Source organism: Limanda limanda, chromosome 9 (assembly GCF_963576545.1).
Source record: "Limanda limanda chromosome 9, fLimLim1.1, whole genome shotgun sequence".
Taxonomy (NCBI): domain Eukaryota; kingdom Metazoa; phylum Chordata; class Actinopteri; order Pleuronectiformes; family Pleuronectidae; genus Limanda; species Limanda limanda.
The window spans coordinates 12919444-12934749 of NC_083644.1; the positions used below are offsets into that span (position 1 = coordinate 12919444).

The 15306-nt window shown below is 40.6% G+C and overlaps 1 protein-coding gene across 1 annotated transcript in view; it reads right to left on the minus strand.

Moving 5' to 3' along the window:
* atp13a3 (ATPase 13A3) overlaps window positions 1–13448 on the minus strand; it is a 33472-nt gene extending 20024 nt beyond the window's left edge. Inside the window, exons 1-4 of the mRNA XM_061078059.1 lie at window positions 13216–13448; window positions 5754–5834; window positions 1355–1441; window positions 1092–1265 (exon numbers count right to left, since the gene is read on the minus strand). Of these exons, the coding sequence (XP_060934042.1) occupies window positions 1092–1265; window positions 1355–1405 (225 nt within the window). The 5' untranslated portion in view covers window positions 1406–1441; window positions 5754–5834; window positions 13216–13448. The remainder of the gene's footprint in view (window positions 1–1091; window positions 1266–1354; window positions 1442–5753; window positions 5835–13215) is intronic.
* Between the last annotated feature and the right edge of the window lie 1858 nt (window positions 13449–15306).

Consider the following 15306-nt stretch of genomic DNA (forward strand, 5'->3'; position numbering starts at 1 on the left):
ACATAAAATGCAATCACTGTATAATAAGTAGATCTGCTTGTAAAATATTACGATTACAGACAAACCTATAAATTAAGTTATATAATACAATGTAACTTATAATGTATGATCATGTGTCCTGTATCCTCCTACATGGGCAACAGCGTGTCTTTTAGTCTGTTTTCCAAACTACAGTGGATGATAAATCTTAATTCTTCAACTGTGATTACTTTACCATCCAGTTATTTTTCTAGGCTTTCAGAGGCTCAGCATGAGATGAACAAATGATTCAAAATAATGAAATGTAAATATAAAATGTCTAACCTTAGTTTGCTACAAGAGCTGCGACTAACATTAAAATATTTGTAATTGAAATTTTGGAAATACTTGAAGTTCACAGTAATGTTTGCATTTCTTGATCAACCAAAATAACAAAATCGAAATGATCTTCAGTTTACTGTCAGTTATAAAAATTACATATTACAGGGTTTCCCCCAGAAAACTTGCTAAGCCTGGTGGTAGGGCTGCTAGAAGGCACCCGCGGGGGGGGGGGGGGTTGAATCGGATTTTGAGCTGGACACCATATATCATACCATCTTATACTCTAAACAGGTTGCACTTTGTTTAATATGCACACCTAACTTGTTTATTTTGAAAAGGGGTTAAATAGATACTTTGATATCTTTTTGAGTTGCACTGCTGACTTAACTTATAAGCCCTCTTTTTTATTTATTTTTATCACGTTGGAGTTGCTAGTTTAAACCTACAGTTTTGCACTTTAATATTTGAGCCTTTGTTTACATTTTGTTTTGTGCTGCATTAACATAGCAGTCAGTCCTCTTATTTCAGAAACAATGAACCGTAACAGTTTGGTTACCAATAAAAGGTAAGCCTACTACTTCTTTGCTTTCAGCCAGCTACTCAAACAGGCCCGCCAGGCCTATACAGCACTGGGGGAAACCCTGAATTATTAATATAAAATGCAGCCATCGTGACATTTGATTAGCATCGTAGCTCATATTTTTTAATGGAAAATTACTAAAAGGATAAATCGGTCAGCAGGTGGCTACAGAATAATTAAGCTTATTACCGCAGCTGAACATGTTACTTACCACTGAGCGCAGCAACACCACTTCAGCATCACGAGCTGTGGTACGGGTGCAGGTGGATTTGACGCACCACTCTGGCATCCAGTAGAGCAGCAGGAGGAGGAAGCCCCCTGTACACAGCACCCCGAGGCCCACGAGGACCAGCCGCCAGCGACAGAGACGGTAGCCCTGCAGCTCCTAAAATGTGTATCAAGAAAACACGGTTACAGTTTCAGGAGTGTGAGAGCAACACCTCCTACATTGGCATTGATGTAAAATGACAGTACCAATTCCTCCTCCTCGCCCTTGTTGAGGACCTTCAGGTCTTCCTTCTCCATGCTGCAGAACAGTGTGCCAAGCCCCTTCCTTAGTCACTGTAAATACAACAGACAAAATGTCAGTGTGAACTTTGGAGAAATATTTCAGCTCTGCCACAGCCTATCAAAACAGTGGCTCGACACCAGAGGGTCACACACCCCAGGCGGGGGTCACAAGGTTTTCTAGGGAAATTGTGCAGTAGAGTAACATGTGGAAAATGCTTTGAATTTGTCATCAATGCATTAATCACATTTTGTATCTTACATAATGATCTGAAAAAGCCTGAAAGGGGAAAAACCCAGGTCATTTACTGTTTTCATTTCCTGTATTTTCTGTGGTTGCAAAATCCTGCATTCACTCCGCATCGCTTCACAGATGGGGTTTATAAACTGAGAAGGATTTGGAACTGGTACTGTGCAGCCAGTTACCATTTAATCTGGTATCAAAATCTAGTGGTACGGGGGTGGTGCAAACCCAAAAGGGCAAATGGGAGGCACCTCAATTCTGACTAACCAACCTTGGTCCCACTCCAACACATCATTCTATGTTAAGAACTAAAAATACCAGAATTCAAGTACGACATTTAAAAAAAAGTAAAGATCACCCATTATTATGTCACGTTTGTTGATTCTGCGTTAATAACTGCTGCTACTACTAGGGAATCGGTAACAGTTGAAAAAGTTGTCTTAAAGTGTAAATAGATAAAACAATTTAAATAGTTGGCTGAAAGTAGTTAAATAGCTAAGTTATAGTATTAAAGTAATAGATAAATAGCTCGGTGGAAATTGCTGGACAATAGTGCAAATCAAGGAAGAAACTTTAAAAAGGTTAGCTAAAGGCAACAATGGATAAATGAGGGATTTGTGAATGAGAGCGACACATAATTACAAGGCATCTGTGCTAGAGAAGTCTTTAGGGGGGGATGGTCTTTTTGCCTCTAGTATACCCTGAAGCGGACATTCGTGAAGTTGGTGGTCCACAGCAGTATCAGTTGGAGACAGTGGCTGCAGATGGCTTGGTCGACTTTTTTGTTTATTGGTCTTGTGAATGCAGACATTGGCTAATGCAGATTATGAGTCGCTGTGTGTATAACAGGCTGACATACATAGAAAATGTAAAACATGCATGCACTGTGAAATGTTCAATAGTGCATGGGTTTCAATGAGGATCTGTGTGAGAGGACATATTATGATTTTCTTAGGACATCCTTTGGACATAGAGTGAACTTTTCAACTGTTTATGGGGAAAAAGCATAAGACAGATAAAGCTTTGGATACAAAGTACAGGGAAGTTAACACAAGGGTCAGTAATTCACTGAAACACACAGATAAACACCAACTATGCAAATTAAGATTAAGATAAGATACATTTATTTGTCCCAAACACATGCACAGACATGCACAAGCACACTCATGCAATTGTAGGGAAATTTAACCTCTGCTTTTAACCCATCTGGTGCAGGACACACACAGAGCAGTGAGCAGCCATGTAAGGCGCCCGGGGAGCAGATGTTGGGAGAGTAAGGTGCCTTGCTCAGGGGCACTAGACAGGGTAGGGAGAATCCTCTTCGATTTTTGGACAGATCAATCCAGGTTCGTCTTTTTATTGTTTCTCAGTGGAGTCCAACCAGAGACCAACCAGAGACCTTTTCTGTCCATAGTCCAAGTTTCTGCCACTAGTCCACCGCCTCTCAATGTAGAGCCCTTATTAGACAGCTGCTTGACATCAGTACACCTGAGACTCTCTCTTAACACTTCCGCACATAAAACGACTGAGTCAGCAGATATGCGTTACCCAATATCAAGCTTGTCTCGCTTTCCTCCCCTCAGTTGTCCCAGAGGAGTAGCGAGCTGCCAAGGAAGTTACACTGTCACAGTGTGTGTGTGAGTCACTCTGAATTCTGATATTGACAGAGAGTGGCATCTGGGTCAAAAACAAACAAGCCGTTAAAAACGCTTAAATCTGTCTATGAGGCTAAAAGCAAAAATAAGCTTCAGCAGGTTACTTTGTCATTTATGGATCATACACGGTACCGAGACAAACAATGAAGCAGACTGTTCAGAGTCGAGCTGTGAGTGAAAAAAAACAAGAGCTTAATTTGGCTAATGGCTTCAGTTCCAGTTGGGAATCAATTAGTCAATCAGGTATACTTTCACTGGGGATTTTGGGGGAACTGGCAAAAGCCCATCATGCCCTGCAATTATGTCATCAGGTTTTTGAGGGATAAAGGCACAAGCCAAAACATTGGTGTACAAGCTTTGTCATGGTTATTACAATCATGCTATAAAAAAACTTGAGGAAGTAACAAATTAGAGATGGACATTAATGTCTGGCGTCTTTCTTTACATGATGGATTTGCTTGAAACCACATCCAGCCGAGGGCAGGACAAAACTTGCTTCTGTGTCTCTGTGTTTTGTAACAGTACAGCTTGGTACATTAGCACACACACTATGCTACTGTTGTACATCATATCATGAGTCATGTTGAGTTCAGGTAAAATCCTGCACTTCCACAGAATGAACTTAAAAAGTACTGGAAAACAAATCAGTATCTCTCATCTTAACACTAACACATCATAACTGAGGTAGCTAGGGTTTGGTGAAAAAGAACAAGGTGGCAAAGGGGAAGAGTAGCCACTAGCCACACAAAAATAAATAGACTGTACAAGGAAGTGTCCATGCCAACACACATTACATTGGATAATGTGTGCAAACAGACAAAATAGGTTTGCTAATGATTAAAATAATTTGCAATGCTCTTAGATGCAGTAGTCATTCAACCAAACAGTCCTCAATTCATTAATTAATCTGCAAGCTTCTAGCTTCTACGACTCATTAAAAACTGAAACACAAAAACACCATTTTCTAAACTGTAACCTGTCAACTAATAACTGCCACATGAAAGCACGCTTAGGCAGAACAGGATGCAGAGATGGTATAAAAAGAGACGGACACGCACACAAACACAAAATAATATACCAAAAATATGAAATTGAGTCATGGAGAATCAGAGCAGCGCATGGTGCGACAAGGAGCTGTTACACAGGGTCACCCTGCTACTGCTGCCACCGACCTACAAGACTCACTGATCCTGTATCACGGCCCCCCCGCACTTCGATCTTATCAGCCAGCTGCACCCGGCTGCACTTTTTCTCTGGCATACAGCGGGATATTTTGCTTAGGACCAAGCCCTTCCTTGTATTTTACAATAGCAGGCGCGAGGCAGTGGGTGCAGTGCAACAAGAACATTCCCTCCCCAGTCTCTGCAATGACTGGAAATGCCGACACCAGGGCATAATGGACACAGTTCGTCACAAAATTGCTGGTGGTGGGATGGCGACTCAGAAACAACACATCAATATAAAACTGCACCCAAGAGGAACTGATAAGTATCAAAGTTAGATGTTTTTTTGAAACCAGAGAATGAGATGGTAACGCATTATGTTATGTATGAATTATCTGTTCAGATAACAGCAGGGTAAGCTCAGAAAACATAAAGGGCTTCTATAATAACAGGCTCCAAGCAGCCAAACAGACAACAGACCAAAGTTGACAGTTTCAAGCTAAATTAAAATTGAACCAGCCCCACAATCAGTAGCAATAGATCATTAGTAATTATAGCAAGACCGGTTTCTGTCCGGAAAACTGTTTGCTGCCCATTATTGTGGTTAGTAGTTATACAGCAGAGTCAAGCTGAGGAATACATTGGTCAGAATTAAAGCAATATGCTGGATGAGGTTTTAAGGTTTTACCATTCTTAATGTCAGGGTGCAAGCCTTTAGATCAATAGAGATCATGTTTCATCTAGAAGCAGCCATCCAAATATGACTTGCTTCATAATCCATACAGTAAAATAACACAGGATTCTAAAAGTCAATCTAGAAAATGAGCACTGCTAAGTTATATCTGCATCATTAAACAATCAAAATGATCGAGAGTAACCCGTTGTCCGATAAATATAAATAGATGGTAGGTTCTAAGTTTTACCAAATTAATTCACATAGCTCATTGGTATATTTGCAGCGCTGTCAGCTCAATGGATTAAATGACTGGGTGTGCAGCCAATTGAGGGACTTCTTTGGATGAGAAACTGAGGATGGTGATCTGGCCGAACAGGACATGAAAACTACTGAATCACTCGATGTCTATGTGAAAAAAGCATAATTGGCTGATGCTGAATCAGAGCCCAAAGCAGAGAGTTAAGACAAGAGTTGAATAAGCTTCTTTGTAGTTTCATGTTTTTCTCACAGGGTTCCGCTTTCACATTTCAATATTCTCTGCAATTCAGTCATTTATAAGAATTCACTCTTCTAGGCTGCATTTTCTCCGCAATCCAAAAGCATTACACAAGAAGAACTTTCGAGTTACCTTGAGAACCAGGGACAGGATGCCCCAGGCGGACCTCCACCCCGTAGTTAGCTTGCTCTCTCACCACACCAACCTGGAACCCTGGGGGGGGGGGGGAGAAAGTTCGTTGTAAACACTGAGCATAAAGTAGCTTTCTAGAATAGTCTTTCAAGTCTATCAACTAATTTGACAATGTTTAATCTGTAGGTAACCTGGGAGAGACAGTAACATCATCCAGAATATTGAGGATTGTTTTTAAAGTTGAAAAATTAAACAAATTATTTTAATGTCTGAAGTAAATAAATTCAACACTAAATTTTAAGCATTGTGGAACACCCTAAAGGAGAGTGAAAATCCTACGACCCTGTCCACATGAATATTCTCCGTTTAGGACAGAATTACTAGAGGGCAAGTGAAATCCCACCATCCAAGTTCAGATTCATATATTCCTGTTCCCACCAGCTTCTGTGGACTCCTCTTGCCGCTTATCCTGTTTCTTTACGGTTCATTGCCAGTAATTATTTCCTCCAGTGAATAGAGGTACTGGGAGCTGCATGTGTCATGGTAAACTATGCCTCGAGAAAATAATTGTGACTTTATACAGAAACAGCGCCAGTTGGGGGGTGATTCCTCCTGACTCCTACTCAAGGCTTGGTTTCCTATCCTGTACAAATGATGATGAAATAATATAATAAATCAGCTCGAGGTCGACCAATAGTGGATGTTTCAAAGGTCACTATTGCACAGAACAAAAAGTTGGCAAGTAAAATCACAGATTAGCTTTCTTTTCCTCCCGGTCTACCTGTATTTGAGACAAAGTTTTGCATTATATATTTCAGAAATAATTTTTGCGGGGAGATATTACACTGAAAACTGGTAAGGTTTACCAGACAACAAAGATTTAGCCCAGATTTTCTAACTTTAAAACTAAATAATCTGCTGCAGGTTTATCTCTGATGTAGTCTACATTGAAAAGGAAAGGGAAACATATTTTAAGGTAAGTTATGTGAATAGGGGGATTAAAGGAGAAACCAATGTTCACACTGGACTATAGAGTACCATATTTGGTGCCTCTAGGTCCTAGAGTCTAGGGGTCAGTTTGACTTCAGAGATATTTATAGATTCCTCAAACCCAGCCTAAAGCCACATTGTTGTCTCACATTTGATTAGTCTTCTATTGTAGCAATAAACAATGACGGCCTTGGGGGAAGAACGACAAGCAGGAAAAAAAACGTGAGGCAGCTGTTGATATTTTTTTTCATTATTTGTGCAATGAGCATTCTGACCCTCCAATGCATCAGCTGCTTTCTGACTACTACAGGTAATATATTCATTAACATAAGCAAATGGACCCTTATCAATTATGAGCCACTTAAAGTTTAAAGCAAAAGTATACAAACAATTAACTTAAAGGAAGCACAGACTAGACATGTCCTCCTTTCCCTTTCTGTCGTGGTCTTCAACACAGACAAAAGGGAAAAAGTGAACAATGAGCCATGACCTAATGACAGAATGACAGAAGTCTATAATTCATGGAAGCATTAAGAGGAAAAAGTGTTTTGTTGCCATCATGCTCTGCACTCAATGTCCTTTCTTTATCACTTCCCCTCCTACTCATGGGGTATTATAGCCGAGCTTTGTTCCAGATCATGGACTAATCAAGCTTTTAAATCACTGTTTATCACTTACTACAAAAATCTCTGACCAATTGCCCTTCTGCTGCTGTCTGAACAACTACAACACTTCCTTCGCCATCACACACAAAGTTGTTCACTTTTTCTCCCATGGAAAAACTGGTCAGATACACCAATGTATAAGGTTACTTCGGTAACCCCTCTCCTGGGAGTAGTACAAGTCAGATGTCTAGTGGGAAACGCCCCTCTTAAATAATAAGATCCACTTTAAGTTGAGCTCTCAGTGCCTGGCAGTTTTGAGCAAATGTGAGGGGCGACGACCAGCCAGCTGCAGAGTAGATACCCCAGATACAGACCCCCTAAAACAGGACCCAATAGAAAATGCCTAATTGCTGTTGATGAAGTCTGACAGAAAAGACAAAATTGCAGTAACTCTCCACTTACACTCACAAAGAGACATGGTGGATGGTCCCCTTGTAATCTGAATAGTAGTACTAACCCCCCACGAGAGCCCAGACGTTTTTAAACTAAAAGACTCACAGGCCAAGACAGAACAAGTCACTGCGCGTGGACACAAAATATCTTTCTGTGCGCCTCAGACAGAAACTCCCTCTACAGCAGGAGGAGCCATGGGCAACTGCATGGACCACAAGTAAAGAGCTATTAGAGTCAGGGACAAATTGCTCATCCAAACTGGGAGCAGTGTCAGAGAAATCAGGGCAAGTGACAGAAACGCATACAGTAGGGCATGACGCCACTCATGCACAAATACTTCCACACCCAGCATGCTCTGATGGTGCAAGGAAAAAAACCCAGTTGAAACTGCATTATCTCTCCTGACACAAACAGTTCTGCCGCTGAGGCACCAAATGGTTTCCGACCTGCCCCTCTACACCTGTGGGCATCCTCCACTCTGCGTAATGGAGGCATGCCCGATAACTCTGGACACAAGGGATATGAGTCCATCTCATTGCGATGAAAAGCGTAACACACCACAAATTAATCTGCATGTCCATAGGAAACTCTTACATGCTTCAGAATAAAAGTACCAGTGGTTCTAGGTGGATTAATTTAGTTATAATAGTACTTATAACAGCACCAGAAGTTTATATTAAGTTTATAGAAACTTTGCCACATATAACTAAGAGGGAGTCTACGTCAAACTATGGCCCACTGCCCTCTTAATCCTAAAGAAAAAGTTTGTGTTTCTGTGGCAATGATGCAGCCGAAATAAATGGTTGACACATGGTCATACACAATTACATAATTAAATGAATTGGGTTCCAGTGTTAAGGAAAACAGATTTGATATTGTGTTTATATTTGATACGTTTTCATTGAGTCCCAAAAATTCCTTATGCCCCTCCTAAATATTTCAACATTAGAAGAAGTGTGTCCCTCGGAGAAAAAAAAGGAACAGTATGACAACAAAATAAGAGTGAAAGGGCTGGGAAAAAAGTATCTTACAGTTCAAAAGTTTACTGGGTTTTAAGTCACAGCACATGCTTTGGTTTAACAGCGGCAATTCTTGACAGTCTGAGAACTGCTGATACCACTTTGCAAGAGATTAAAACATGGACTAATTGGTGCATAATAACCCTTAGTGACATAATATTCAACATAGATGAAAAACGCTATTAAATTATTCAGTTTCTATATTTCATGACAAAATGACATATTTTCTATATACACTTTGTAAACTATTCAAATTAAACATCTTTAAATTAATATGTATGGGTATTTTTATATCAAACCTTCACATAACTGTCAAAACAGGTTTGCTTTACTTGTCTTAGGATAAACAAGTTTTAGAAAACTATTATCTTTATTTGAAATTAAAAACTAATCTGATCTGACCATATGACTTTATATCAGAGAGGGGAATTACAGTCAATTAACTAAATCCATCTGCAGCACTCACTGTATTCACCTTGCTCAACTGCGTTCTCAGGTTTGCATTACTGCGTTACATTTCACAGTTGTTCGTATTTACATTGAAAGTGTTCTCGATTCCACTGATGTGGGTCGCTGGCTTATCCTGATCTTGTTGGAGGCAAACCGCGATGCCGGCACTAGAAAGCTCTGTTTCTCTATCACACTGCACTTGGGCTCCCACACTAAACAGTTCTGGGACGTGGAGAGGACTTTCCATGTCAAGATATTTCTCATCTCCACTCTGAATCCACACTGGCAGGCCTTCCATCAGATCCCGATGTTTTAAAGCTCACCTGTGAGAAGTCTTGAGGTACAGGCTCAAAGGCCAATGGAATATTGGCGCCTAACTTCTTAAACTGAGACTCAACTACCTCCAAATCTCCATTTTGACATCAAGATCTCTCACAGTGACGGGGATCTTCAAAAGGTGAAAGCAGCAAGTTCGATATCTTGAGTCCAGGAATCTGTATTAACACGGCTACGTAACATGAATTAGGAAAGTTAATAACACCTCAACGTGCTAAGAATCTGCAAAAGTCATGCATGTATCATTCCTCTATGCAAACCAGTTATCTCCTCAGCCTCACCTTGACACTACAGAAGACACATGTGCCAGCAAACCCACTGGCTCTTTTAACATATCAACAGAAAAGAGAAAAGACAATGAATTGATTTCCTGATCACTGCTGAGTATAATTAATATTTATGCTACATGATCCGGATATTTTTAACTCATCGGTGTTGGCTTGATTACGTCTCCAATCCCTTTCTCACCCTTTGTTCGCTGAAAGCCTTGCTTGTCGTGTATAGACCACAGAAACCATGGCACGACTAAATCATAAGCAGCCAACAGTCTTTACAATATCTCAGTGTTTCTCACACATAGGGCTCTACTTGGGCGAGTGTTAAATACCGTTGGTTATTCTCAGACAACAACCACGTGTGTTATGTATGCCAGTATTCCAAATCCCACACATTTAATTAACTTGATTATACAATTATGGCTTCCGTCTTCCACATGCAATACAAATATTACACAGGTTATACTGCAATAAATTCATAACCCAACCATTCAGAATTACACACACTCTTCAGCCCTGAGGAGTTTTACCATCTTGGTGAAAATGAATCTCCACAAATGTATCTAAACCAACTAAAATGTAATATACATGCATTTCTAAAGTAGTAATTCCTCTTTTGTGACAAGCTTCAGTCATGTAAAATATTATGGTATAAAATTGAAACTACATCATATCAGGGCTTTCCACAAGGATATGGAGAAACAGGCCAAAGGTGAGCTGATCCAAACGTTATATTAAAATGTGGTCAAACTCACACACAGAATCAGGAAGAAAGTCATTTCTCAATTTAAGGCCTATGACCTTCTGCAGTTGAGGTGGCCCTGGACCTATTTGAGGAAATACAGTAATGCGCAGTCCGTTATTTAGCTGACAGCTGGCACTTCTGGAAAGCAATGCTGAGTATATAAAAAAACCTCTGCTGCTTTCTGTTCCTGGAAGACATCTACATCTCCCTGTGCCCCAGCAGAGCCAGGGAAAACACCAGACAGCATTCCACTGTTCACTCATCTGCCTTCTGTTGTTTAATCTTTTACAATGACAATAACGTCTCTCTTTCATTTACTCAAGAATATAAAATAAACATAATCTGGATCAAACGTATATCCTGACGACAGAAATAAGAAAGTGATGAAGTTCCAGTTATACAGGTGTTAATCTAAGTACAATAAGGCCGATTGTGAGAAACCGGGAAATAAAGTGTCTAAGAAAATCCCAGAAGTCAGACAGACATATACTCTGTAACTCGATCTCAGAAGGGTTATGTCGCCTGTGCTTCTAGATAAGAGCTCTGATTACTTTGGCACATTTTCATCGCAAAGACTATGCAGCCATGACAGGAGACTTAATCAGATTAAGCCTGGTACCTGCTGCCTTTCAGATCATTGAAAAGGCCGTCTTTCAGCAATTGAATGCTCTGTTGGCATAAACAAATTGTGGCTTAGGCAGACATTCAAGTATTATTTGTTTAATTAATCTATTCATTTAAAAAGTTGACATTTTTATCTTTACTTTTATGTTATGTTCCTTTTTTAATTACCAATTACCATTACTGCTTAAATGATACGTTTCAAGTTATATACACTACATAAGACACCAATAACTAAAGCTAGACAGCTCAATGATGATGCTACAACATAAAGTGTTTCAATCAACTCCTATTTACTCTTTGCAGGATAGATTGCACATAATGAACAGTGCAAGCTGTCTAATCGGAAATCTGTATTGGCCATGTGAGTCTCATACCTATATATATTTTGAGTTGGAGTGGAATAACTTGAACTTACCTTCCTTAAAACATTTGTTTCTATTCTGTTCCTTCAAAAAGTTAAAAGTTAAACAAAACTTATATCAGTTTTCCATTTAAGAGAAGATAATGGCAATCCACTGTGACCAAAGATTAGAATTGTTTTTGAATGCCAAAGTCCTTGTCTGTGTGCAAGAACTGCAGGCGTTTAGACTGACATTCTAGAAGGGATAAAAAACTAGATTAAAAATAAACCTGAAAACCAACATGGTATTGGTTTTCAATGAGTTCATTAAAGGATAACTCTGTGCTTTTTTTAACCTGGACCTTGTTTTCTCATGTTGTGGGTGTAAATTCCTGATAGGGAGTCGGGACACAGGTCGTTGCAGTAGCTCCACTACTGAGCAGAAGCAACATCTACCCAGCGACTGCAAGACAGAGGTGCAATGTAATCCGACTGGGCATTTGTCAAAGTAGGTCCACAAAGGTGCTTAATTTTAACACAAGCAGATTCAGAGTGTCATTGTAAACACATGGGTCGTATTCCTTGACAGTTTGTTCTTCAAGTAAAAGAGTACTACGCTTTTTGTTTAACCCAAAAATACGCCTTTACTCTGCAATATTCAATTCCACCAGACTCCATCGAGAAAAACAGCGATTGAGCACAGGTCTCAGGGTTCGATCGGGCAGATTCTGATCATCATCTAAAAAGTATCACACAAAGAGACACAAAGAACAAGAGTTGCTGGTGTTTGATTACACTGCAGTACTGATTCATGGCAGCCAAACATGCTGATCCTGCTCAAGGGTGGATTTCAAGATTCCAAATATTCCTCCCCTGGTAATCATTTACATTTAAAAGCCGGTTAGCAGGTTAGAGGAAGAAACGTCCGGGTTATCCTTTAAGTTGTCTTAACTAGAGAGCAGAGCACTGGGGCAGGTGTTCACAGGCACTGAAGCTGTCAGAGAGGAGGCGTGTTGACGATTTACAGCCTCTATAATAGCAGGATTTCATTGTGATGACTCCATCTATGGATATTGTATGACATGTAGCTCCAACAATCCCAGCCACGCAAAATACACCTCTCAATTATGCCATTTAGAAAACAAACAGACACACGTTCACATCTGTGTGGCGTGTGTAGCCTCGTTGTAAGATCAATTACATCTACACAGTGTTGTCCTTTCGTTAGCTTACGTGTTAAAATGTGACAAATGTGGTTAATCGTGGGTTCGAGCCCCGGGCAGGGGGGTCAGCGCTTCACCGGGAAGACGTCTGCTGGCTAGCAGGCTAACGCTAGCTTCATTGTTAGCCTGCTACTCGGTCACTAGCTTCATAACAAATTCCATGTGTCCCCGAGCGTTGGGTCGTGCTTCTACCCCCAGACAGTGCGAGTGGGTAACCGGGCTTCGAACCGCAGTCCTGACCCGGTTCCCCCGCACCTACCGCGGCCAGGAGGACGGTGGTCGTCCGCACACACACCCGCGTACACACACACTCACACACACACGCTTTTGCTAACGTCGCCGCTTTAGCTCGACTGACACATGGGTGAGGATGACAGCCGTGAAGGCGATGAAGACACTCACCCAGAACCACCTGGTCACGCTGTGGATCACCTCCGAGTCATGGCGAGGCGAGGGCGGCTGCTATCTGCGGGGAGACGTCGCTGAAGGAGGACGGAGGATCGGGGCTTCGTGGGGAGACGTCGCCGCGGCACACGGTCGGTGGGACGGGTCGAGAGGGAGCGGAGCGCCGCTGTGTGTTGACAGCTCAGCGGGACAGACTGGGAGCTACAGCGGCGGTGAACTGGCCCGAACTGGCTGCGTGACGGCAGGAAGTAACATGTGCTGCAATCACGGGAGCGAGAACACCGCCCACGACTCCCCCGGAGAATGTGCTTCAAGGGAGGGAGGGAGGTCTCTCACCTGCCGCTAGTGGCACATGGTGGTGATACTGACCGCCATGATGGTTCTGACAGCCGGGATGGTACTGACAGATAGGAATAACATGTGTGTTGCAGCAAGTATTATAATTAAGTTCTTAAGCATTTCATTTTTAAGCTTCTCAGGACTTCTGCTCAAGTGAAGCCAAATCGTCTCAATCGCCACCTGATGGTTGACTGAGGTATAGGTCATAAACCACGCCTCCCCCATGCCAGCATATGGGATAGAGTCCAAATTAAAAAGTCTAACAGCTAATGATGACAATGTGTGTTTACTCAACTAATGTATATAAGTACAATTTCAAGGTACTTATACTTAACTTGATTATTTACTTTTTATGTTACTTTGTTTTGCTACTCATGTATTCCCTCTGCAAAAGTGAAGCCAAATCGTCTCGATCGCCACCTGGTGGTTGACTGAGGTATAGGTCATAAACCACGCCTCCCCCATGGCAGCAAATGGGATAGATTAAAAAGTCATACAGCTATTAATGACAATGTGTGTTTACTCAACTAATGTATATAAGTACAATTTCAAGGGACCTATACTTAACCTGACTCTTTACTCTTTATGCTACTTTGTTTTGCTACTCATGTATTCCCTCTGCAAAAGTGAAGCCAAATTGTCTTGATCGCCACCTGGTGGTTGGCTGAGGTACAGTGCATACACCCTGTCTCCCCCATGTTAGCAAATGATGTATAGACCAAATTAAAAAGTCTAACAGCTAATAATAATAATGTTAGCAAATGGGATATGGTCCAACTTATTGTCTGGCTGAGGTGAAGGTCATAATGTCAGCAGAGGGGGCAATTATCAAACCAAAGAGCCAGAGTTAGTCACAGTTAATTTTTCTCAAACATGGTGTCTTTCCTTTTAACAGTGGTGTATAAAGTACTTTAAAGCCATACTTGAGTAAAAGTACAGATATCTTACTTTAAAGTGACTCCGGTAAAAGTAAAAGTCACCCGTCAGAAAATGACTTGAGTAAAAGTCTTAGAGTTGCTCATATTAAATGTACTTAAGTATTAAAAGTATCTTGTGTTGAAAGGTACTTAAGTATCAAAAGTAAAAGTACAAGTACCAAAATTTAAAAAAAAAAGCTAAGTGCTTTTTATAGTAGGCCTATACAGACACAAAACAACCCAAAATTGTTCAGTTCAGGATTTATTTCAACTGACTGAAAAATTATAACAACACTATATATATAATGTATAATTTTACAAATTTTGAACCCGAGATGCTGAGGTTAAAATAGTATTGGACAAGTGCATCTGAACTTTTAGAGACAACAAAGAATCAACACAACATCAAGTGCCTTTTGATTCTACCTAAGAACACTAATAGACCTGCCACTAACAGACCAAATTAACCTTTTGTGTCTATTAGCTGTATTTTGTAGGTGGCTGAATGTTTACCTACCTGTATAACTGCCCGCCAGCTTGTCCATGCATCTACATGTAAGCCTGTTTATTTATCATTAGAATTGGCAATATATAGATATATAATATCTTTGCAAAAATTTTATTGCCATTATAGTGACTGGAAAACTGGGCCTGATTACCCAGAGTTCCATTTGGCGAGGTCCATTAAAAAACCTGAATTGTGTGCGTAAATATGCAGTAGTCCACGACACAGTGTTTGTTTTAGGTTGCGTTGGCTGTAAGTTGTTTTTGCGTTTGTTTATATAAGTGGTTGTGTGTTTTTCCATCTTGACTTGTTTTAAATCTGTTTGTT